Source organism: Nothobranchius furzeri, chromosome 6, assembly GCF_043380555.1.
Source record: "Nothobranchius furzeri strain GRZ-AD chromosome 6, NfurGRZ-RIMD1, whole genome shotgun sequence".
In the NCBI taxonomy this organism is placed as follows: domain Eukaryota; kingdom Metazoa; phylum Chordata; class Actinopteri; order Cyprinodontiformes; family Nothobranchiidae; genus Nothobranchius; species Nothobranchius furzeri.
Genome location: NC_091746.1, coordinates 65,558,271 through 65,582,112, shown reverse-complemented (window position 1 = coordinate 65,582,112; position 23,842 = coordinate 65,558,271). Strand labels below are relative to the sequence as shown.

Below are 23,842 nucleotides of genomic sequence, written 5' to 3'. Positions count from 1 at the left end.
CTTAAGTTCAAGGAGAGCTTGTATGAATGTAAAAAACATGCCTATGTAGCTGTTCCAAGTTATCAGGTATTATACTCATACCTGCTGTTTAAATAATTAAAATACACTTTTGTTTTCTGTTGTTTTAGTGCTAATGTGCATTATGTATCAAACGTGAAGACAGGCTCTGTCTGCCAGAATTGGTCTTTCCCTCAGGACAACATATAAATGATTAAAAATAAGTCACGGCTGTTTCTTCTTACAGGAAAACACGTCTGATTACTGCCATGTTGAGTTAAATCTGTTTATTTTTAGACGAACAGCCCAAACCCTTTACACACAGGACGTGACCTGATGATGCAGAAATGCACTCAAACTTGTCTACAATTAAATGTCGGTGCGAACACACTGCACCTTCACTGAACATCACTGTTTTTACTTCAGGATGGTGGGTGTTTGTTCTCCTCACCCCCTCCATCCCCCACTCCACCCACTCCCCCACTGTGCAGGATTAATTGCATTCTGCTGGGAGTGATGAGTTTGGACACCAGACACCAAACATTAGCTATTCATAACTCTGCACTAACATATTAAAAAATCTGTTCATCTTGGCCGACTGAATCGCTGCTTTTCCGCAGGGTTAGACAGACAGTCGTGAGCATTTGGTGAAGGCTGTTATTTTCCCAGATACCAATGAAACATCCCCTATTATACAGCACACTAATGGTCCGAGCCTGTCTTCTTTTGTACATAGTGTGGCATAATTGAAATGCCGGGCTTTAAAACTCCCTTTAATTCCCTCGGAAAATGTTCGTCTCATGCCCGACTCGTTATGAGCCGCATCGCAGACGATGTGCGGATATTAACGAACGACCTGCCTGACATCAAGTCAAAGTTCTGCTGCTGAAATTCAAATGATTTGAGTATCAGAGAATGCGTTTGTGTACAGCTGCATTCATCTGAGCTGTTTTCTTGTGTGTGTTTTTTATTCATCCATAAATTACAGGCCTTTCAGATGTTTTCAAAGAAAGAACGAGTGATCGTTCCCGTCTTTACAACAATAAGAAGCTGATCTATGTTAATGCTTCTGATTATTGCAGGCAGTGAAAAGAGGATGCTACGGCTTAAAAACAATCTCTATCAAGCTCAAGGAGAATTGCCTGGTCAGATGAAAACTTCGGAATAGAGGTTTTAATATTCAACATCAAATGAGCAGTTCCATGAATTCATGCCATACTTAAGAACAAAGGTTTAACTGCTGGCCAGACAAATTCCCTGAAATTGATCTGGTTTGGCAAGCAGGCTGTCTCCTAATTTCTTCCTGACTAATGGCAGATCTGTTTACGGCTGATAATCTCATCAGATTCAAAATTCACTCATCTTGTCTCCGTGCATCTTCATCTCTCTGGCTCATCAGCCTCGCCGCATAATGAAAGCTAATCTAAGCAATCGTCTCTTCTGTCTGCAGGGTTGAAGATCCGTGAAGTGATGATCAACATCTCACGTCAGCAGGTGGAGGACTTTCACGGTCCGGAGGATTACTGGTGTCTGTGCGTCGCCTGGAGTCACCTGGGAACCTCCAAGAGCCGCAAGGCATCCGTCCGCATTGCCTGTAAGCAGTTTCACTCCGCTCTGATTCCAGTTTTGACCTCACTTTCCCGTTTTTCTTCAGACTTGTGGGTGACGATCACTTTTCTTTACGTGTGTTTGACTGTGCAGACGGTCACGCGTGGCATTAAATGTTGCTTCTCAAAAGACTTTGTAGTGAAACGCCGACTCTTTCCTGTCTTCCTCAGACTTGAGGAAGAACTTTGAGCAGGACCCTCAAGGCACTGAGGTGCCGCTTGATGGCATGATCGTGCTGCACTGCCGTCCCCCAGAGGGCGTGCCCGTGGCTGAGGTGAGGGCTGCTTGCACTTGAAACACCCAACAGTCTATCTGCTGTAGCCTTGAGAGGAGCTGTCATCCGTCTAGTTTACTCTCAGTATTGCTTTGTTTTCATGGGGGAATCTGTTTTTGCTCTCCACCTTCAGCATACTAACACAAGGTCTTCATTTCACCTGCTAGCTATTAGCCAGCATTGTAGCCGATAAGCTGGAAGTTTATTTAGTCTGTCAGAGATTCTCAGATCACCTTGGAATGATCAATAATTGACTGGTAGATTATCTAAATTCTTGTTCCTACATTCTCTTGATTTTCCTGTTTAGATGTGATGTATTGGTTATTTCCACCATCCTTCTTCTCTTCCAAGGCTGTGTGTGTGTGTGCGTGTGTGTGTGTGTGTGTGCGTGTGTGCGTGCGTGCGTGCGTGCGTGTGTGTGTGTGTTTGCAAATGTGAATAAAGGCCTTTTTTTTATTTTTACCATGAATGTAAATTGAGATCAGTCTTGTTGAGTGGTGTGATGGCTGCTCTCTGATGGCGTGCTCCTTCATGCGGAGGCTCAGCAGGCAGATATGTCAATATCAAAGTGTGTGTGTGTGTGTGTGTGTGTGTGTGTGTGTGTGTGTGTGTGTGTGTGTGTGTGTGTGTGTGTGTGTATGTGTGTGTGCTCATGCATCTGAGGCTTTTCATTTACTTAAAGGCACAGGCGGTGATCTATAAACAAAATGCCAATTCTACTTTTACATTTTAAAACCACGGGACTGGAAGCGTGTCATTGCATCTAAACTGACGGACGAGACTCCGTTAACCATTACAGGGAAAGTTGGGATCGTTTAAAGCTGGGATCTGCAAAAGAGTCATGAAGAGTTTTGGATAGTTTTTAGAATGACCTCAGTTTGGAAAAATCAATCAGTCAGTCAAAGCTTTATTTATAAAGCGCCTTTCGCGACCCTGTCAGGAAGCCCAAGGCGCTGAACACAGCACATAAGAAATGTGAAACACAATGAATATATAGATAATAAAAGCTATTCAAATAGTGCTAAAAAGGTAAAACATTAAAGTAGAAACAAATGGATAAAACAAGGGATAAAGAGACCGATGAAAACAGGGAAATAAAATCAACATAAAAGAGGGCCGACCTCAAACACGTTCAGGGAACGCCACGCGTACAGATTTGTTCACGACACATAAACCAGCTAACAGCTAGTCTGCATGGGACCAGTTCTAAAAAGTGATGGAGACTCCTCAACTGACTGTGGGTTTCAGAAGACAGAGCAGACACACACACACACACACACACACACACACACACACACACACACACAACTGCTACAGTTTTCTGTTGCCATCCCACATTAAAAAGACAATTATTGTCTAAAATTGTGAAATTTTCTTATTTTTTAGCTGAGATTTTTATTAATACAGAAAATGATGAATATTTGTGACAGCGTACCCTTTTGCATGTCATCTCCCCAAGGAGTTAATCACATTTAAATAATAAAGAAAAATGGAGGAAAACTAGTAGCTGAAATTATTCAAATGTAAACAGACGAACAAGTAGCGGTACATTTCACGTTAAAGAAAGTAAAAAGTCATTTCAGGAAGAGTAAGTCTTTCTGTTTTTAGCAGTATATAATTTCCCTTCTGGTGTTTGGTCTCAGTGCTTTGTTCAACAGTCAACAATAACTGGACTGCCAAAGCAAAGAGAAGCCACCACAGTAAATCAGACCAAGCAGGCTACAACAGCTTGGATTGTGCCAGGCATACGGAAGAGGAACTAATAAAAGCCTGGAAGAGAAGTTTCAGATGGCTGAGATTAAAAAAAAAGCAAATTAGTGATCAGAGGAAGGATTACAGAATAAAAAAGGATGTAATTGAGACAAAGAGCCAGTGATTGTGTAATTACTTTGATTTCAAAACAGGGAGACGAGCAGTTAAGTCTGCTGGTGTGAATTCATTTAAGTGTGTGTATTTCTACCCGCTGACAAAGACACAGTTCTGTCTTATAATCCACAGAATCGGCCGTGTCCAGCCCACTCCCTTACATAACCGTGACTGACAGCAGAGCTTGATCCACGTCAGCGTTTTCTGGTTGTGCTGCAACCCTTCTTTCTGCATGTGTGCATTTAAATCTGAGATTTTATTTAAAAAAAACACATACATATATATATTTCAAATCCCCACGATGGGAGTTTCCAACTAAGTGAATGTGAATGTAGGCAGTTCTGCAACATTCTTTAAGCTATTAGAGAAAAAATGTGGTTTCAGCACATGTACATTTACACAGAAGCTGGCGTCATGATTTATTTGTGCTGGAGGAGGTTTTCAGAGGGTCTATGCAGGGAACAAAATTCAGTAATGCTCAAATGCTTCTTTAAAAGTCAGCTCACATAATTAAAGTTTAGAAAACAGGAAATACAAATGACAAAAAGGACAAAAACTACTAAAACATTTAGTCCATGCCACTTATTGTTTAATGTGTTTATTAGTATCTTTCTGTTATAATTAAGTGAAATGGAGACAAAGAATCAGGTCGCAGTTTATGCTTTTTAAAATATTTTTCAATTATTTGACAAACTTTGAAACCTCAAAAATCATAAAATATGAAAAAAATAATAATAATCGTATTGTGATCTTACTTTGTGAGAAGGTGCATGTGCAAATAATTTGATGCTTACAGACAATCAGGAATTTGATTGTTTGCTAACATAAAACGGAACAATTTTCTGAACAAATTTCCTTCTAAGTTAATCACAACAATCTTATCAGCTCTGCTTTTCTAACATTCATAAGATGTTCACACATTTTCATGTCCACTTTTCAAAGTTTCTCGTATCAAAGCTGCCTGATAATTGTAAGAATACGTGACAAATGTAACAATATTTTCCTGCGGAGACCTAGAAGAGTAGCTCCGAACATCACACTGTGTACTTTACTGCATCATAAAAGTCATTGATCACATTCCTCCTCTTCACTTTGTCAGTGATTTCTCTAATTTCACTCACAGTCTCTAATTAAAATCTTCTTTTTGAATCTTTTCTCTTGGGGAGCCAGTTTCCAGACCCAGTCGAGCTTCCTTAAGTTCACTGTTTAAGCTTTTGTACGCAGTTTTAACAAGCTGCCGTTTTTAGTTGAGTTTGCTTCTGAAAAAGAACAAATAAAAACATGTAATTCTCCTGAAAGTGTTTGAATAGAGCTGCACAGTCCTAATTTTTATTCGTTTTTAGACACACATCATGTCCAGAATTGCTTTTTCATTTCTAAGTGACATAAGAGCAAAAGCAATTACAATTTATTTAATCAGTGCTTTAGCCAGAAACCATTTCTCAGGGGCATTTAAAAAAAAAGTGTTTTCTTACATGTATTTGAGTGGAAAGAAAAACAGCAGTTTTGCCAGAATGATGGGAGTTGTCTGATCTATTGATAAAGTCCATTCTTATCTATTTAAATAGATACATTTTTATTTTTTGGGAAGTTTTTTTAAAGGAGACATAATATGCTTTTTTTTCTTAAGTTAAAATAAATCTATATTAGATACAAAACATATTCATAAAGCTCTTTACACTGAAATTCTCTCCCAGCTATAAGCTGAAAAGCTCTGATCTCTGGGAGGGGCTCTGAGTAGAGTCGCTGTTCCTTCAACCTGCATAGTTGAGAGGGGTTTCATGCAAATGTCCCCATTTGTGATGTCACAAAGAGGAGACCTTTTGACAAGGCTTGTTTTAGACATAGGGTTCCTAAAACAAACACTGACAGAAACATTTGGAGTGTTTATAGAGGCAGTAGAGACCCACATGGCAGCAAACAAGGATGAAAAAAACTGCTTTTTGCATCCTTGTGTCTACTTGAAATCTGACTATACTGCATACAAAGCTGCATAGTGGAGCTATTAGGAGCACTGTTGCCTCGCAACTAAAGGTTCAAATGGTAAATAGTAAGTTGTGTGTATTTTATAGTGCCTTCTAGGGTTCTACAAGCCCCCCAAGGCATTTTACAACTAACTAGTCATTCACCCACACACACATACATTCACGTGCTGATGGTGATGAGCTACATTGTAGCCACAGCTGCCCTGGGGAAAGCGAGTGAAGTGTCTTCCCCAAAGACAAGCGACTGTGACAGATGGGATGTAAACGCAACCTTTCGGTTGCTAGCCTGACCAGCCAGCCCCATTCTTCCTTATGGGAAGCATTGGGTTTGGGAACTCTCCTACTCAAACAACCCCACCCCCTGAAAAATCTAACCAAGCCCATCAGCGCTGAGCAGCGTACGTCACACTCCGCTATGCTGAGTTTCTAATAAACAACGAAGACGGAGTCTGAAGCGGCATTCGCTGCGGCTCTTTCCTCTGTTCTAAATGACTTGAACACGTCTTTGAAGCCACAACAAGTAGAAGCGCCGAAAGCCTTTCTTCTAATGAAAGATGTTTGCGCCATCGCCAGACGCCATTTTTGACTACAGCTAAAAAACTACAGCATTTCACGGTACAGTCATCGTTTTTTCTGATTAGTTATTTTTGAGCTGGCTAGTCCCGCCCCTCATTTGCCTCTCTGCCTGTGAGTAACCAGACTAGCTCTCTGTGTAGAATACAGAGGACGAGTCTAGCAGGCCAGGCTATTTGGTTACAGGGTGGACGCTAAACACATCTGCCATCATTACCCCCCAAATCTCAGATTCAGCCTTTCAGCGTGGATGTTTGCATGTTGTCCTTATGCAAGTGTGGGTTTCCTCTGGGTTTTTGATCCCACAGACCAAAAATATGCACACTAAGTTTATTAAGGACTTTAAATCTGGCTTAAATGTGAATGTGTGTTTGGCTAGTTGTTTGTCTCGGTGTGTTCCAGCGATGGACTGGAAACTGCTGGAGTTGGACATCAGATTCCCGTAACCCTACTGACGATTTAAGCAGTTCAGAAAATGAGCGAGGAAGTGATTGTTACCTTATAAAAACAAGATTTCAGATAACGGTGAAAATGGATGAAGCCTCTGTGGAAAAATAAGACCAAATGATTCATTTACCCACAGTGTCCTCAATTCTTCTGCTGTATTTTTACTTTTCTTTTCTTTTTGTTGTTGTTTTGATTTTTGTTTTGTTTTTTCAATACTCAGAAGTAGCTTTTGGGGTTTGCTCAATCATCGGTTTTATTGGGCATCAAACTGGTGCTAAATAAGCGACTAGTGGTTACTGATTGATTTCTTCTTTTTTCTAAAAGACGATAGTTGCTCCTGCAGGAAATAACTCAGCTCTTCTTCTTTAACCTTAAAAACCTCAGTTGAAATCTGAGACTTGTGCTGTCATTTTCTTTTCTTCCTTTTCTTACATTTCTACATTGCATTAAGACATCTATTCACACTGCTTTGGGGATTTAAATACATTAGGGAAAGAAAAGGGTTTACTATTAAATAAAGCACTTATTTAACCTGCCTGATCCTCACAAAGACTAAACATAAGTGTCATGCTGGAGGAGACAACAGCCAGCGTCAAGCTAAGTAAAGTTTTTTTGGTTCAAATCTAGAATAATACTAAAAACCTTTTTGTAAGTCTGCAGTTCAGCTGCATTTCAGACCAAATTTACAGCAACAACAGGTTTAAAAAATAAAAAGAGTCAAGAATCAGTGACTTGATGTAATTTGCTGGGTTCCTTATATAGGAAACTTTTTTCTGATTGGCTTAATGTACTGACCTGTATTGAAATGTTTACTGTGTGAAGTGCCTTGAGACAACTTGTTGTGATTTGGCGCTATATAAATAAACTTGAATTGAACTGAATAAAAGGACATAAACTATTAAATAATAATTTTCTGGTGATTGAAAAAAAAGAAAGCCACTTGGGGCTACTTTATTATAGTATAATAATGGTTAGAGTATCGGCACATTAAGCAGGACTCACATACATTCACAAGGCAAATACTAGTTAAGAAACTGCTTTGGGCCACCACACCAGCAGGGGGCCCCCAAGAGCCCAAAAATGGTGAGAGAATTTTTTAATAACTTTAAATAATACAAACAAAATCGTATTACATTGGTAAAAATGACTATGCTTCATTTTCTGTGGTCTCATTTTTGTCATGCAGTGACAATTAATTTTACTTTGTAATGATAACATGTTTGGCACTTTTTATATATCTGTTGCAACATTTAAGACCAAAATGTTGTAAACCTAATTTGTTTACTGTAAATCCAGTGTTTTTCTGCTGATTTTACCATCAAATAGTTCAATTAATATGCTGTACCACACTTGAATAAAACTCTACATTTCAAAATGTTAATTAACTAGATCATTTCATTTGCTTTGCTACTCCTGTAGAGTTAAGCTCAATAGCCATAATAACACCGGTATGATGTAAGCTAATTACAAAAGAAGCTAATGATAGCAGGTATGCTGCACACATAGGGGGTTTCTCAATGTCAAGGAACCTTGCCTTGATGTCTTTACCCTATCCTCGTTGTTTAGGAGATACGTCATCAGGAGCCGCCAATGTTCATGTTCTACCAAGGCGTCTGTTCTCCGTTAGCCATTTAGCTAACTGAGCAAGGAAGGTGCCTTGTTGTCAAGCCCCCTTCAGACAGGCCATGAAAAACGGAAATGTTCGGGACTCTGTCCGTAAGACCTTTGTGTCTGAATACAAACATCCGGATAACCTTTTCCGTAATTAAACCGGACGACAACAGGACCGGACTTGTCACGGACAAGGTGGCTGCTTCAGACTGGTGAGGTTGAGTTCCGGACAGGGAGGAGGGGGAGGAGGAGGGGACCGGGGGACGTTGTGTGCACCTAGATAGCTCGCTCCTGTAGCATGTGGCGAACCATGGCAGCTCGCCTCCTAAGGTACCGTCTCCTAGCGCTTCACACCGCTTCCGTGATTCCTTTTAACCATTGAGCTTCATCATCCAGGTCTCTTATGCGTCTTTGTGTGCACAGAATTATGCTTAACATAAGTCCGATCAGTGAAAGGAATTCTATCTCTTCGTCTGCCATGTTTGACTGAATGGCTTTGTTTGGGTAAAGGACGCATGTACGCCCGCCGCACTATGTCCCCCCCCCCCCCCCCCCCCCCCCCCCTTCAGACATCTGGAACTTTTCCCTGCTGTGTGAAGGCAGCCGAAAGGACAAGTTCCGGTACAAAAGTGGTGTGTCTGAAAACACAGTTCTGGTTAAAAACTGGACTGAATTGTCCACACATATTCCTTTGGCTTTGGGTGTGTAGTACACAAGTGTGCAAATAATTGCCAAACTGGGAAAGTGAGCATGAATAAATATTATTCATCTTTAACTGAACTTCTTTTGTTTGAAAATACATATTTTTAGAAAAAGACACTTGAGCCATTGTTCTGCCATCTTAAATCCCACACACCAATGAATTGTGGTTAATATCCTTTGCCCAAGTCTGCATTGATGCACTCCATATTTAACTTCTGCAACCTCAGGACCCCCTACGCACTCGCACCCCTGGCCTGATGGACGTGTGAGTATTGGGATTGAGCCATTGTACTCAAAAGTCAATCATTTGCAGATGGCAGAGATTATATTTTCAATCATTTTAAAGAAAGGTATATTTACCCTGATGTACTTTGTTGCCATCAAGCATCAAAACAAATATGATTGTATTAAATGTTGCGATGTATTTTACCACATGAAAACATGCTATCATCTAAAGAGTAATCCAGAATATACTTATGTTGTGATTTTGTGTTTTCTGTATGATTCTTGTTGTGCCACTTTAACTTTAAGTGGAGAGTAAAGCTTGTTGCTGTGATTACTGCTGGTCTGGATGATGAGGCCGTGCTTTGCAGGTTGGAGGTGAATGCAGCATTTAAACAGAAGAACGAATTTGAGTAGAGGTTTTCAACTGCAGATGCAGATCTGTAGAGTCAATCTGGTCAACGTCCATTTCTGTCTGTCAGTGGCGTTCCCAGCAAAGCACCCCTGCTGGGAAAGTCGCCACTTTGCTGGAGGTGGATTTGAAACTAAGTGTGGCATGGTCATTTGATTGGCAGAGGGATGTAGTGTCATGTGTAAACAACAGTGTGCAGCCCATAAATGTGCCTGCCCTTTAATCAGCTTAGTGCACTGCGACACGGCCGATATCGATTTCTTATAAAATGAAGAAAATTGACTTTGTTAATAAGCCGAAAAATCAGTTGCTCAACCTCCCTTTGGTTCATAGCTTTAGTTAGAAGTTCCCTGTCATTTGTGCAGCATTCTTCTTAATGTTAGATCTGTATCAGTTTATTAATGAGAATTGAAAGGAAAAAGTAGATCAGACTCCAAAGACTCCTTAAAGGCATCAACAGGCTTCATAAATGTATAAAACTGTAGGTGTTCATTTCAAAAGCATGTGTGTGTGTGTGTGTGTGTGTGTGTGTGTGTGTGTGTGTGTGTGTGTGTGTGTGTGTGTGTGTGTGTGTGTGTGTGTGTGTGTTTGTGTGATGCATCATTCAGCTCACACAAATGGAGCATTGGTGTACCACCGCTTTCCCCAGTGCATTGTGGTCATCAAATAGGCAACTCTTCATGCATTCATTAATGTGATTCTGGCTAACAAAGAAAATGGTGATGGTAAATAATGCAGGGACAGATCCAGCCCCCATTATGACTCAGGAAAATATAAACAGTCCTGGTTTCTAGAAGCGGAGACGGAGGTTTCTCTTTTTATGACGCAAGGCTTTGCAGAAAGGTTAGAGCCTTTTCTGTAAGCAGCATTGTGAAATTGTCCTCCAAGAGAAGCTGAGGCTTAAATTTTAAGCAATTGAGGTCATGATGCCTGTGTGATCTGTTAAACTCCGCATTCTGAGACGCGTTTATTTTGGTCATGACATTTATTTCGAGCCCCTTCATCTTGCAATGCATTCTTACGGAGCTTAATGTTTGTGATGTTGAAGAAATCTCAGCTCTTAATTTTGTGTCAGTTTACGGGATGTAAATGAAATGAGTTCCAGCTATGTGCTGTACGCTGTTTTAACGCATAAACACGGCTGATTGTAGAGCTTGAAATCGCCTTACGTCGCTGCTCCTTTCAAGTTGTTGGAGGCAACATCAGCGAAAGAGGAAAGAACTTTATCCGCGTCTTGCTGTACCCGAGCCACGCGGGAGTTTACTGGGCTGCTGTGCAGGATGTTAATGAACACCAGAGAACGCCGCATTATCTGTCCCAGCAGTGTGGGAAGCAATAATCTGTGCACACTGTTAAGTCAGACCACCAAGAATCGATCACAGTAAAACAGCTTCAGTCTACTTAACTTTATTAGTGACAACACTTTCAACTGAATCCGTTTGTTTATTTTTACCATCAAGTTTATTTTACAACATTCTTGGCTTTAACTACCGCAGAGAAAAAAAATACTATTTTGTTTATAGAATTTATTATTTGGTTCATGCTTGGTTCCACAGTGTTCCTCTCCACCCAAAGACCTGCCCGTTGTGATAGTCCTCCATCATTCTGCTGCACAGCCACAGACTCTTAAGCGCACCGTTTTGGAGTGCAGCTGACAACAGTAAACTTCTGTTTGCCTGGCATGGCAGCATGAGTTAGTTCTCCACCTGCCGAGAGCAGACTGATTACTCCTGTCACCAGCTGCAGTCCAAGACAGTAGAGTTGGAGTCTGTTTGCAGCACCGTGATAATCACCTGAATAGAGCAACACAGCTCAACAGCAGAACGGACACCCTGTGGTTTTAGAAAACCCGCATAGGCCAGGGCTTAGAGTTGGGCTGGAGTCCGGTAATCTTAGTCAGTTCAAACGTTACCAAGAAACCTAAAAGTAAAAGTGTGTATTTTCTACCTCCCGTCGTTCCAGAGTTTATAAATAAGATCATTTTATGTTGAAAAGGGTTGGATTTATAATCGTTTTTTCCACTTCCAAAAAAGCCATGAAGTCCGATCTCATGCAGGTTTGCTAAACCACGAGATCAGTTGGTACTGAGAATATTATTGCTTTAATGACTACCGTCCTGTTACACTTACTCCCATCCTTATGAAGTGCTTTGAACGGTTAGTCATGCAACACACCTGGACCCCTTCCAGTTTGCATACCGGCCCAACCGCTCGACCGATGACGCCATCTCCACTGCACTCCACTCAGCACTCACACATCTGGACAAAGAAGACTCATATGTCCGAATGCTGTTCATAGACTTTAGTTCAGCATTCAACACCATCATCCCCCAACAGCTTACTCAAAAACTGGTCCAGCTGGGTCTTAACACCTCACTGTGTAACTGGCTGTTGGACTTCCTCACTGGAAGACCACAAGCAGTACGGGTCGGCAGAAACACATCCAGCACCATCATTTCAAACAAGCACTCAGCATGCTCCTCTGACCATCAACAGTGTGTCTGTGGAGAGAGTGAGCAGCACCAAGTTCCTGGGTGTGCACATTACAGAGGATCTCTCCTGGACGAACAACACCATAGCAGTGGCAAGGAAATCACAGCAGCATCTCTTCTTCCTCCACAAACTAAGAAGAGCAAGAGCACCAGCCCCCATCATGTACACTTTCTACAGAGGCACCATCGAGAGCATCCTGTCGTGCGGCATCACTGTGTGGTTCGGAGCCTGCAACGTTTCCTGCATTAAAACCCTCCAACGCATAGTGAGAGCAGCAGAGAAGATCATTGGGGTCTCTCTCCCCTCCCTACCAGACATTTACAGCACCCGCCTCACAAAAAAGGCCCTTCGCATTGCGGCTGATCCCACTCACCGGATGCAAAGCCTCTTCGAGCTGCTGCCGTCAGGGAGGAGACTGCGGAGTCTCAAGGCCAAGACCAACAGACTGAAGGACAGCTTTATCCATCAGGCAGTTAGGAAGCTAAACTCCCTCCCGGCTCTCCTCTCTTTTCCCCCACAGTCTCTCTGAACTTGGTTACTGTTTTTATACTAAATGTTTATTTTCTATCTAGCGAGAGTTTGAGAGTAACGTAATTTCATTTCTCTGTATGTCCTGTACATGTGGCAGTAGTGACAATTAAACTGACTTTGACTTTGACTTTGATTATCATGACAATTTTCAGAGCCTTATCTTTAAATTTGAACCAGGGCTATGTTTTAGGAAGACAAAATAAATGGCAGCCGTCTTTAATAAGGTTAGAATAGGGTTTACTCAGTTGTTGATGTTCATCCAATGAAAAGGTTGAATTTTCAGCAATGCCCCCCCCCCCCCCGGACAAACAATAACCCTCTAATTTGAAAGATGGTCAGTTCTGGCTTGCTTACAAAAAATGCATAAAATAAGTAAACAGTTCTTTTTCTGAAGCCATTCAGCATTCAAATTCAACAACAGGTAAGCAATTAAATGATGCTGTTACTAGCTGTGATACTAAAATCCCATATCGGTACGCATCTTTATTTTGATAGTTCTGTGCATTTTCAGAACAGTGAGGAAACAAAATATAATAAACTAAATATGAAATTAAACTTTAAATGAGGTAAATTATCCTACAAAACATTTTCATAAAACATGAATATTCATTAAATCAAATTAAAAAGTAACAGTTTCCATATTTTCTTTTTAGGAAACTAACACCAATATTTTTGCTTTATTAGCAACTTACAGAACAGGCTGACCTATTGGAAAATATGAATACTTACAGTAAGTGCAGCATTAAGAGTTCCAGCTCAGGTTCATTCAACCTTCATGTTTTAGCTAGAAATGTTTTTGTCCTCATTGTCTTCTGAAAGAGCAGATCTGTTGGCAGTTGCAAAGTCTACATCTGTGGAAAGTATCCTCTCACCAGAGGTAACGGTAGTTCGTATGCCACTAAGTGTAGTTTTAACTGCTGTTTAGCTTTGCTGCAGTCGCTTGGCAAAAGAACACATACTCTAATGTAAGTCCCTCTAATTTCACAGACGTTCACGATGTAATCAATGAACGTCAATGAACGATGCATGAAAGACACACCAGTCTACGACAACTGGACAACTCCAAAGGATGGAGCCACTGAATCGCTTGTTCGTGCTAGTTGCTGGTTAATGTGAAACTCAGCTACCCATCCATGTGGGAATCCAGTACCCGTCTGTGTCGAACCAAACCAAAAATACAGTTACACTCCTAATTGCTACCAATCGTGATCAGCCAATTCAATTTTAATTATCTAAAAATTATGCCATTATAACTCTTAATGTTTATGGTGATAAATCATTTAATTTAAGTGAAGCAACTGGATGAGTTTCTTTCCACCGGTTACGGCTCCTGTCCGACCACCCTGGACAGCCCTCTTCCAGTACCACATGCCTCTGCTCTACATGTCCAGCACCATGGACAGAACTCTTCCTGCTCACCTTGTTCCAGCACCATGGACAGTGCTGTAACCAGCTTCTGTCTTGTTCCTTCCGCCTGCTGCTGTCTGCACAGCTGATCTTCATCAGTGATCAGCTAGAGTCTTCAAAAGGCTCAGAAGACCAGACCTGCGGTGGAGTCAGTGAGCTCTGAGATCCCCAGAGCATTTCTGGTGTTAGTGATCTTGGTCTGGCATGAGATTGGTTAATAGCCTTCATTATTGTTAATGCTGAAGTCTTGTTGAGTCCTATACTGCCAAGCTACAGAGCTGGGCTGACAAGATCTGAGCTTTTACTAACACACCCTCTTTGCCCTTAAGGCAATTTGTTATGTGTTGAGTGTTCAGAAATCTCCGTCTTTGGTTTATTGTATTTTATTTTTTAAGAGGGTCAACGACCAATAAGGGATTTTAGGTATTTGCCTCTGTTTTGCGTTTTCTCCAGAGATTTCTGGGGTTGCTGCTGATGCAGTAGATTTTAGTTAAGTAACTGTTTAATAAGGGATTTAGCTAATAAAACTGTTTATTTTGGTTAAACCCTACACCTGCTTCTCTTGTGTTATACTCCCTCCTTCATCTTACCAACTCTGGGTCGGAACACCACCATTTCCAGTATTAAAGTGATCAATTGCCAGGAAGATTCTTTCATCCATACATTTTTGTTATATTTATAACCACTCTTTTACTATTTAGATGACTTTCACTGATATAATTGTCAAAAGTTGACATAGAAAAAGACAAATAGTGTTTTGGAGTGGATTTTATTTTTCCTAAAACTCGATTGATTTCTGAAGTGCAAATCCTTCATGCGACGATGAAAGTCCTCCATCATTGTCCACCTCTGAATATGAAGAAATGTCCAGGGTACCTCTGGTTAATTTCACTGAATGTATAAAACACTACATAAAAAAATTATAGTTTTAATGTCATTCAAACAACAAAAACTAAAGCTCACACAAGGATTAATTAAGGAAATTCATGAGGACATAGGGAGAGGTAAATATTGTATGGCTGAAATAAGCCTCTCTTGTCCATTCAGGTGAACGGGACAATCTGTCCAACTCTGACAACACCAACTATTCAATTCAATTCAATTTTATTTATATAGCGCCAAATCACGACAAGAGTCATCTCAAGGCACTTCACAAAATAAACATTCCAATTCAGGTCAGTTCATTAAACCAATCAGAAATAATGTTTCCTATATAAGGAACCCAGCAAATTGGATCAAGTCACTGACTAGTGTCAGTGACTTTACAGCAATCCTCATACTAAGCAAGCATGTAGCGACAGTGGAGAGGAAAACTCCCTTTTAACAGGAAGAAACCTCCAGAGAATCCTGGCTCAGTGTAAGCAGCCATCCACCACGACTCACTGGGGATCGAGAAGACAGAGCAGACACACACACGCACACACACACACACACACACACACACACACACACACACACACACACACAAGACAAAGTAATGTGTCTATAGTTATATTGTGATTTCTTAGTAAATATTCTATTTGGTGAGAGATAAACTTTATTGTATTTATCCTAGTGGATCTGTAATTAAACGGATAAACTAGTAGTAGCACATCCAACGTCAAGGAAAGCAAAAAGTTATTATCAGGAGAGGGAGAATGTTTAAGTGGTTAGCAGCAGTGTGCTAGACAATGGCCCCCTCCATGAGGCCACCACAGCTCAGCAGAACATCATTGTAGCTTCTTCTGGGGAGAAAAACACTTAAGCTGGGCGTACACTGTGCGACTTTTTCACTTTTTTGAGCCGATTTTCCAGCCGTGCGAGAATCCACGACATCGGGGCGAGTTTTGCGCCGAGCGGTCGTGTAGTGTACAGGGGGTTAAGAGAGGCGATTAACACCACGTGACCAGCTGCCGATCAGCAGTCGTGAGGTCGCACGGACTTCTGGAGTGTTTAAAATTTCACTCGTCCCTCGTGAGGGTATCGCACTGTTGAAGCGGCACTGCGAGCAGATGCAACCCAAAAAGTATCAGAACTGCTCACGGTGCATGCGCAATCCTGCATCAACACCGCTCGCCGCTATTTCCCTAATAACACACGTTGTTCATTTTAATTTCTACACGTTTTTTTACTCACAAAGATTGTCAAGAAAGCGTGTTTGTCATGTTCATGTCAAATTAAACTGATCACAAAACACAGATTTACTTTCTTTATTTCGTTTTCCTCATCCAACCCCCATAAATCCCTGTGTGTCCTCCTGCAGCACTCCCGAAGGACAACAGGCAAATTACGTGTTGTGTAAAAACTGCTATTTTTAGCATATTTTTAGGGCTGACGTGTTGCTACCAGATGTACAGTGTGAGCAGTCAGGTCGCATCCGAGAACTGGGTCGTACAGTGTGAGCGCCTGGCTCGTGAGATCTGCTCTGTGAGGAAGTCGTACAGTTTGAGCTGAAGCTGAGTGCTACGAGTGAAAAAGTCGCGAAGTATATGGATAAGAACCATGTGAATAGTACAAATGGATTTAAATACTTATTATTTGCACCTTTCCATAACAGGTCACGCAAATCTCGACTGGCATGCCCTTTTCGGCACAACACCGGTTAAATTTCACCCCACCAAAAAAAAATTCACCAGCCGCCACTGCAAATAAGGTCCTTTAAATGAAATCAAAATGAAGAAAAAGTCATACAGTTATCTAAATAAAGGCCGACATCAATGTTTATGTTTATTTATTTGGCAGACGCTTTTATCCAAAGCGACGTACAATTTAAAACCTATAGGGCATGTTGTGATCTGTGGGGAAAACCGGAGTACACGGAGGAAACCCACGCATGCATGGGGAGAACACGCAACTCCACACAAAAAGGCCGCAGCCGAGTTTCGAACCTGCAACCTTCGTGCTGCGAGGCAACAGTGCTAACCACTGCGCCACCATGCAGCCCAGTATATATCTTGCATTGAATCATGGGCTGAAGCTAAGATACAGTTAAGCATCTTTAAGTAACGCCTCATTTGGTTTAAACATAAGAAAGCACTTGTTTAAAAAAACAGATCTTGAGTAAAAATGCTTTACGATCATTAACCATACATTAAACGTCAAAGTATTCTAAGAGTAATTAATCATTAGCCCTCCCATTTGGAGTCATTTGAAGTGCTTAAAATGTAATTATTCAGCAATAAACACAACATTTTTTCCTGAGACAATGTGGAGATAAAGCAAGGGCACGATGAGGGCTCACACACCCCCGCCTTTAAGAATGTGCTACTGTCAGATTTGGAGAGCTCATTTGTTTAATGTGATTTCATGAAAGTCGTCGCTGCTTTGAGAAATTGCCGTGCATGACTGAGGGGAGGCGGGGGGCCCACACGAGAGAGGAGAGGTGGGGGAGGCCGCCTGCTAATGAAACTCAACTTTAATTGAATCAGATGGAACCAAACTTAACGAATTGTTTGGTAATTGTCTTCATGTTGCTTTCACTTCCCATTTAAGTGATTATAAATATAGGCCCGCACATCTCCAGTTCTTATGTTTAATACGGATATACTCTATTTTTATTTTTAACTTATGTTTTGTTTTTATTACTTGTTCTTTCCTCTGTGTTTTAGCCATTGGTTTGATTTGAAAGTAAGTGATTTGGTCTGAAAAATCTCTGTAAGATTTAGTATTCAGGCTTGAGTTGTGTGTTAGGCTTAATACACCTTTCTGCAGAGCTCCAGGCACACCGGCGCCCTCGTTTTAACATCTTCAAACAACTTGAAGCTGTCAGAAAAATAAAATTCTTCTGGACTCCCTTGCTGACCATTTGATGCTGCTGTAAACTCAATTTGATTTGCTGCCTCGCCTCTTGCTGAAAATTAATAGAGAGAAAATATATATACTAGGAATACTTTGTGGGGGACAGAGGAGATCATGTTCCAGCTTAATTTGACTGCCGTTTAATGGCCAACATGGTGACCTTGACACCAGACCACCAGCGTGCCCATGAGGCCCTGTCGGCCGGCTGAGGTGTGGTGTTGTTCAACGTTCGCTGCTGCTATCTAAGTGGAACAAATTTGCCAATTAAGCAAATCCGTTTCCGTTCCTCCCGAGGCGCTGGCTTATCAGGCTCATTTGAGTCTGTCCTGTCCCTGCCTTCTCATCAGCATGTGCATCTCTCTATCGCTCCCCCCAACGGGGCAACTCCAGGCTCGACACAGCATGAATATCACACTCTGGGATTATCCACATCCTGTAGCGAACGCCGAAAAGGAAGAAGCAGCTTGGGACGAATAAATCAAAGCAAAAACATGAGGCAAGAAAACCACACTTTTATTCCTGCGTAAGAATTCTCCAGGATAATTGCCCCAGCAAATTAAAATCTTTCTAATAAAATTAAATGATGGTATATTAAATGATGACAGAGACTAAAGGGGCAATTATATGGTCAGTTAAAGAAGACAATAACTGATGTTTAATGGTTTAATTAAGCTGCATCCTCTTCCTTTCTTGTTTTGTTGAGCTTAATAGCCATTTACTAAAGTACGCCAAAGTAGGCTAATTCAGGCTTTAATTTCCTTTTGATTAAAGTCATTTATATGCTTTTTAAGGATGTTGGAAATCAGCATTTATTACCCATATCTGATTTACTGATGAAGTCTAACTCTTTTTGATACTGATTTAAACCAATACCAATAAATGTGGACTCATAAATCATCTAAGTAACTAACATGGACGTAATTGGGGGGGGGGGGGGGGGGGTCATGTCCCCTCCACTTTTTCCAGGGTCAAATTTTGACCCCTGCACTTTTTACCATCCAAAAACAATTTTACGCTATATTAAATTGGCACTGGTTGAGCTCTAGGACCAAGCGGAAAACAACCGTTTGTGTTGAAGCCGGTTTCCCCCCACTTTGTGATTCTGTCTGTACTAAGAGCTGTATAAATAAAATTAACTTACTTACACTTTGGAAAGGTGAAAAGATACCTTGACATGTTTTTGAGGATATCTGTGTCATGAACCACTGAACAGATTTTATTAAAACTCCCAGAAAGTGATTGTTGGATGCGCTTTAACAAATATCTCATGTTTACAGTCTTTAATAAGGCTACCACAGCTAGCTGACATAAGCAAACACAAAAAGGGTACCCAATAACCTTTAAGGGTATTGAGTTTCAGTTTGGTATGATAGTAGCCAAGAGTTGCAAGCTCTTGCTAATGAGACTATTTTCAGGATTTGGCCAAAAACCATGTCAACTCCATCATTTCTCAACATGAGCTTAGTTTAAATCCCACATCAAGCACAGCAGATAATTAGCATCCTTTAAAGAAATGCTAGGACCTGAATAAAACAATAATCGCCAGGTCGGTGCTACAAATGTTATGGTCGTGACCAGAGAAAGCTTCCAGATTGTTTATTAACCCTTTGTAGCGGTTACATTTTAAGGCGTGATAACTGCAAATTAATTATGAACAATAAGATGCAGTGATTCCATACAAATATGAAATATCAACCTGATTGATCTTTGAACATTTAATCAGAAGATTCTAGGGTTCTTTGCTTGTTCCATGAAAGACACGTCTGTCCAGAAGTATGGGAGCATTTGTAGCTATGTCTTCCTCATTTCACGTATTTATTTTTCTCTCTCACCGTAGAAGAGAATGCATTTTGCACGCACGTAGCATCCTAAACAAGTCAGCAGTATTGCAAAAAGAGTGAGTGAATGATCCTTAGTGAAGGGCAGATCAATAGTGGAGAAATCGATAGTTTACTCAGACACAGCTCACAGGTTATCAATACCAACTAGATGGATTGATTAGAAAGCTGTCTTTTTAAATGTGGGTGCAAGGCTGTGGCGGACCCAAAAAAACACATAAAAGATGTGTAGCTTGGCCACTGAGGGATAACAAAACACACACAATTCACCCCGCAGCCATCATCCCTCTGTCAGGGTTAGTAAACATTGCGCTTAAATGACAACCGTTCTTTAATCTGTGTAGTTACAGTTGAATAAAGACGACTTGAAACTGATTAAATATTTGAGCAAGTTCTGCCATGGCTTCCGTTGGCCGAGATATTTGAACGGACTAACCCGGTGAACTGGACAGAAAGGCAGGAGGGCTTCTGTAGCGGTTGGTATGGAGCTTTTCTGGGCGAGACCAGAAGGAAGTGTGCACTGAGACAAAAGAGCTGGAGGATGCGCTGCAACAACATGCATGTGTTTTTTGTAAACTCAGCTGTCAAGCGCAACCATACAATGTGCATGATTCAGCCAGTGGGAAGAGGAACACCAAGCATACATTAAAGCATCAATCTTCAACACAACCTTGCAGCACAAACAGATTTTTTGTCAAACAGGCTTCCTTCACTGCTGTGTGGTTCATCTGTGAGAACCAAACAGGGAGACACTGGTTTTTGATTCACCAGGGGAGCCGTTTGCAGAATCTTCGCAGGACTTTGGAGAAAACAAAGCAACCCAGATGAAGAAACCTTTGAATTCCTTTTTGTAAAATATGAAAAAAATTCTAATCAACAGCTAAAACGGTCCCGGCGCCTCTGTCTGAGGCATAGATATGCACACCGTCAAAATTAGGCCATTCCAGGCAAGGGCTCCATGTGTCGTAATGAGGCGAGTGAAGAAGTAGCAGGAGGGAGGCAAGGAACTTTGAACAAAATCAAAACTTTGTTAATAATAAATCAAATCTGGCAGCAAAAAAATGAAACAAACAAGGCAGGAATATGAAGGGAAACACAGGGTGCAACCAGCAGGGTGGGATCATGATCTGAGGAAGCTGAGGAGTGTATAAACGAGAATATAAACGGGGACAAGTCATTAGTGAAACGTGAAGCAGCTGAGATGATGAACCAAAAGAACAAGGTGTGACGAGCTCAGGAGCTGGGGAGCTGGGGGAAACAATTAACAGACGACAGAGTGAGAGAAAACAAACTGATCGTGAAAGAAACTGTAACCAAAACAACATGATCCCTCAGACTCGAGACATCAAACACTAAATGGATGCAAAACACAGACTTAACTAAAAAGATTCTTAATAGAGAAACACAGAAAAACAACTAAAAACATGTCTGGAACAAGTAAAAATACAAAACGCCATCCCCAGTCAATCATTCCTCATAGCAGTAAGGGCCTGAGTTCGACTCCCAGCTGGAGGCTTTTTTGTCAAATTTCTCCAGACGATCTAGTTTCATATGAATAAAAACAGCCACTTTAGTTTAGTTGGTAATTCTAAATTGGCTTTAGGTGGTTGTCTCTGAGACTTGCTACCTATCCAGGTACCCGCCTGTCCACCGATGACAGCTGGACATAGGCACCAGTTTACAGACAGGCATGAATATTGATGGATGGGATTCCAGGCAGAAGGACTGACGTGGTTGAGACTGAGGAAGACAGAAGACTTTCTATAACGTGTTACAGCAGGTTATGGTAACTCTGTACTAGAGCTGAAACAACTAATCGATTTAATCGATTATAATCGATTATTAAAATAGTTAACAACTTTTTTAGTCATCGATTAGTTGTTTAATAATCATATTTTACCGCATAAAGTCTATTTTTTACCACAATCTGACATCGGTTACAATCTGTTAAATTTGCCGCCAGTGTGTGGCAGTAATGAGCCACTGATCTACCAGTGGAGCCGTAGAAGAAGAAATGAGCCAATAAGTGGCCTCGGTTTTCATGACGTATCACGTTACTGACGCTCATCTTGCTGTGAGATATGGCGGATCAACAAGAAATACGGAAGAAAAATAGAAGCGACAAAACAAGAGAAACCCCGGACAAAAACCTCACGAGTATGGGAGCACTTCACTAGATGCCTTGAAAAGACCGGTGACCTGCAAAATATGCAAAAACCATGGCACGACGGAAGCACGACGTCCCTAAGTGAACATTTGATACGAAAACATGTGGGGGCTGATGCAGCAGAGGAATGTCCGGTAAGTAACAGAAAATAAACAAGCTAACGCAGATCAAATTTGGGACTTAGTGTTAGCTGAGTTCGTTATAGTGGATGTTAAACATGTTTTTTTTTTGCCGCGTCAGTTTACGGTGTTCTACTTCTGATTGACTAGATGCAATCGTGAATCTCCTCTGTGTTGGGAATCATGCGCTTGCCAAATTTTGCACGTCTGTTCATAAGAATGTTCTCGTTAAGAGAAAAACGGCACAAACCCATAACTATGTTCCTCATTCAAAAAAGGACAACTCCGCGGAGAAAAATATACAGACGAGCTGTGTCCAGGTGAATATAACGCGGCATAGTTGTACGCTTTCAATTTTTAAATACAGGAGAAATTCAGGAAGTCCTTTTTTTTACTATTAAAAGGCTGTTTTACCGTCTAACGCTGTAAAACGCCTCACAACACATTTTTGTCATAATAAATGATCACTGTATATTGTTAATTAATTCAAATAATGTAATATTGATTTAGTGTTGTAGTGTGTGTGCTGCTTTATTTTATATGTGTACTTAATTCAGTTTATTTGTGTTTCTTATGCAGAAAAAAACAAGCAAAGATGGACAACTACATGGGGAACAAGACACTCACCCCCAGCTGTCAGGACTCAGGTATCTCCCGGCTGACCTTCGGACCACAACTCCCGACATGCCCCTCGTGGGGAGCTCCCAGCGTGCTCCTCGCGGGGATTCCCTCCACGTCACAGCCAAGCAAGGCTATATATGGAAGACGCCGTGACCGGCTTCTCATCTCAGTCATCGTTTCTTCCTCACAGAGAAATAATAAAACTGTTAAACGTCTCACCTTGTTCGTCTCCTTCATCCAGTCTGATCAGCCTGACACCAGCAATGCACACCACTTACAAACTATATTCTAGATTCTACATTATTTTTTTATGGAATTTACCTCTTATATTTTGATGCCAAAAAATTATTCTGGACTGATATTTTGCACTGTTTAGCTCATTTTACACCACTGACTGTGTTCATGTGCAATAAAATAGATTGCAGTCAACCGCACAATTCTCTTATGTTTTTCTTTTTCCTAACTGAAATGTATTCATCACTTGTATAGGTTAAATAGCTAAACAATAACAAACCGATTAATCGATTAATCGAAAAAATAATCGACAGATTAATCTATTATGAAAATAATCGTTAGTTGCAGCCCTACTCTGTACGCATCCTTCACTGAGAAACTGTGTAATACTTGTACTTTTTGAAACACGATTGGTCATTCTGAATTGCATATACATGCCGAATTTGAAATTGTCTTCAACTCGTCGCGTGTCTTAGCTGCAGAAAGGAAATGGACGGGGCAACAATTGAGTCGGAAAAGCCCATTTCTTCTACGTCACAGGGGAAATTTAGTGTTCATGTCCACGCCTACCTTGGCTCATGACCGTGGAAAGCTGTATTGATTTTGCTGCCAGGAAGAAGAAGAGCGAGTCTTGGTTTTTAAAAGCTAACCATTAGCATTAGCGACTCCACAACGTGGCAGAACACGTTTGGGCTTGTATTATTTGTGGTGATAACACATCAATGTTGCATTTTATACCCAGGAAATAGGAGCAAACAAAGGCAGCAAAAGAGTGATGTTGCCGTTAGTCAATAAGAGAAGAGATGTTTGCTTATCATGAATGTTAATGTGTAGGACTCGTAAACGTGTCGTTTTTTTTTTTTTTTTTTTGCCCACCACTCCTGAAAAAAGAAGTGACTGAGATGTTTGAGGTTGTTGCTGATGGGATTTCTCATCAGAGTTACTGGACAAGTTACAAA

General features: G+C 41.0%; 1 protein-coding gene across 1 annotated transcript in view; it reads left to right on the top strand.

Annotated features, from left to right (window-relative positions):
- The window catches only part of LOC107374870 (netrin receptor UNC5D), a 354,048-nt gene that overhangs the window by 236,181 nt on the left and 94,025 nt on the right, over positions 1 to 23,842 (top strand). The window contains exons 3-4 of the mRNA XM_015943168.3: positions 1,448 to 1,591; positions 1,776 to 1,879. Coding sequence (XP_015798654.3) covers positions 1,448 to 1,591; positions 1,776 to 1,879 — 248 coding nt within the window. The remainder of the gene's footprint in view (positions 1 to 1,447; positions 1,592 to 1,775; positions 1,880 to 23,842) is intronic.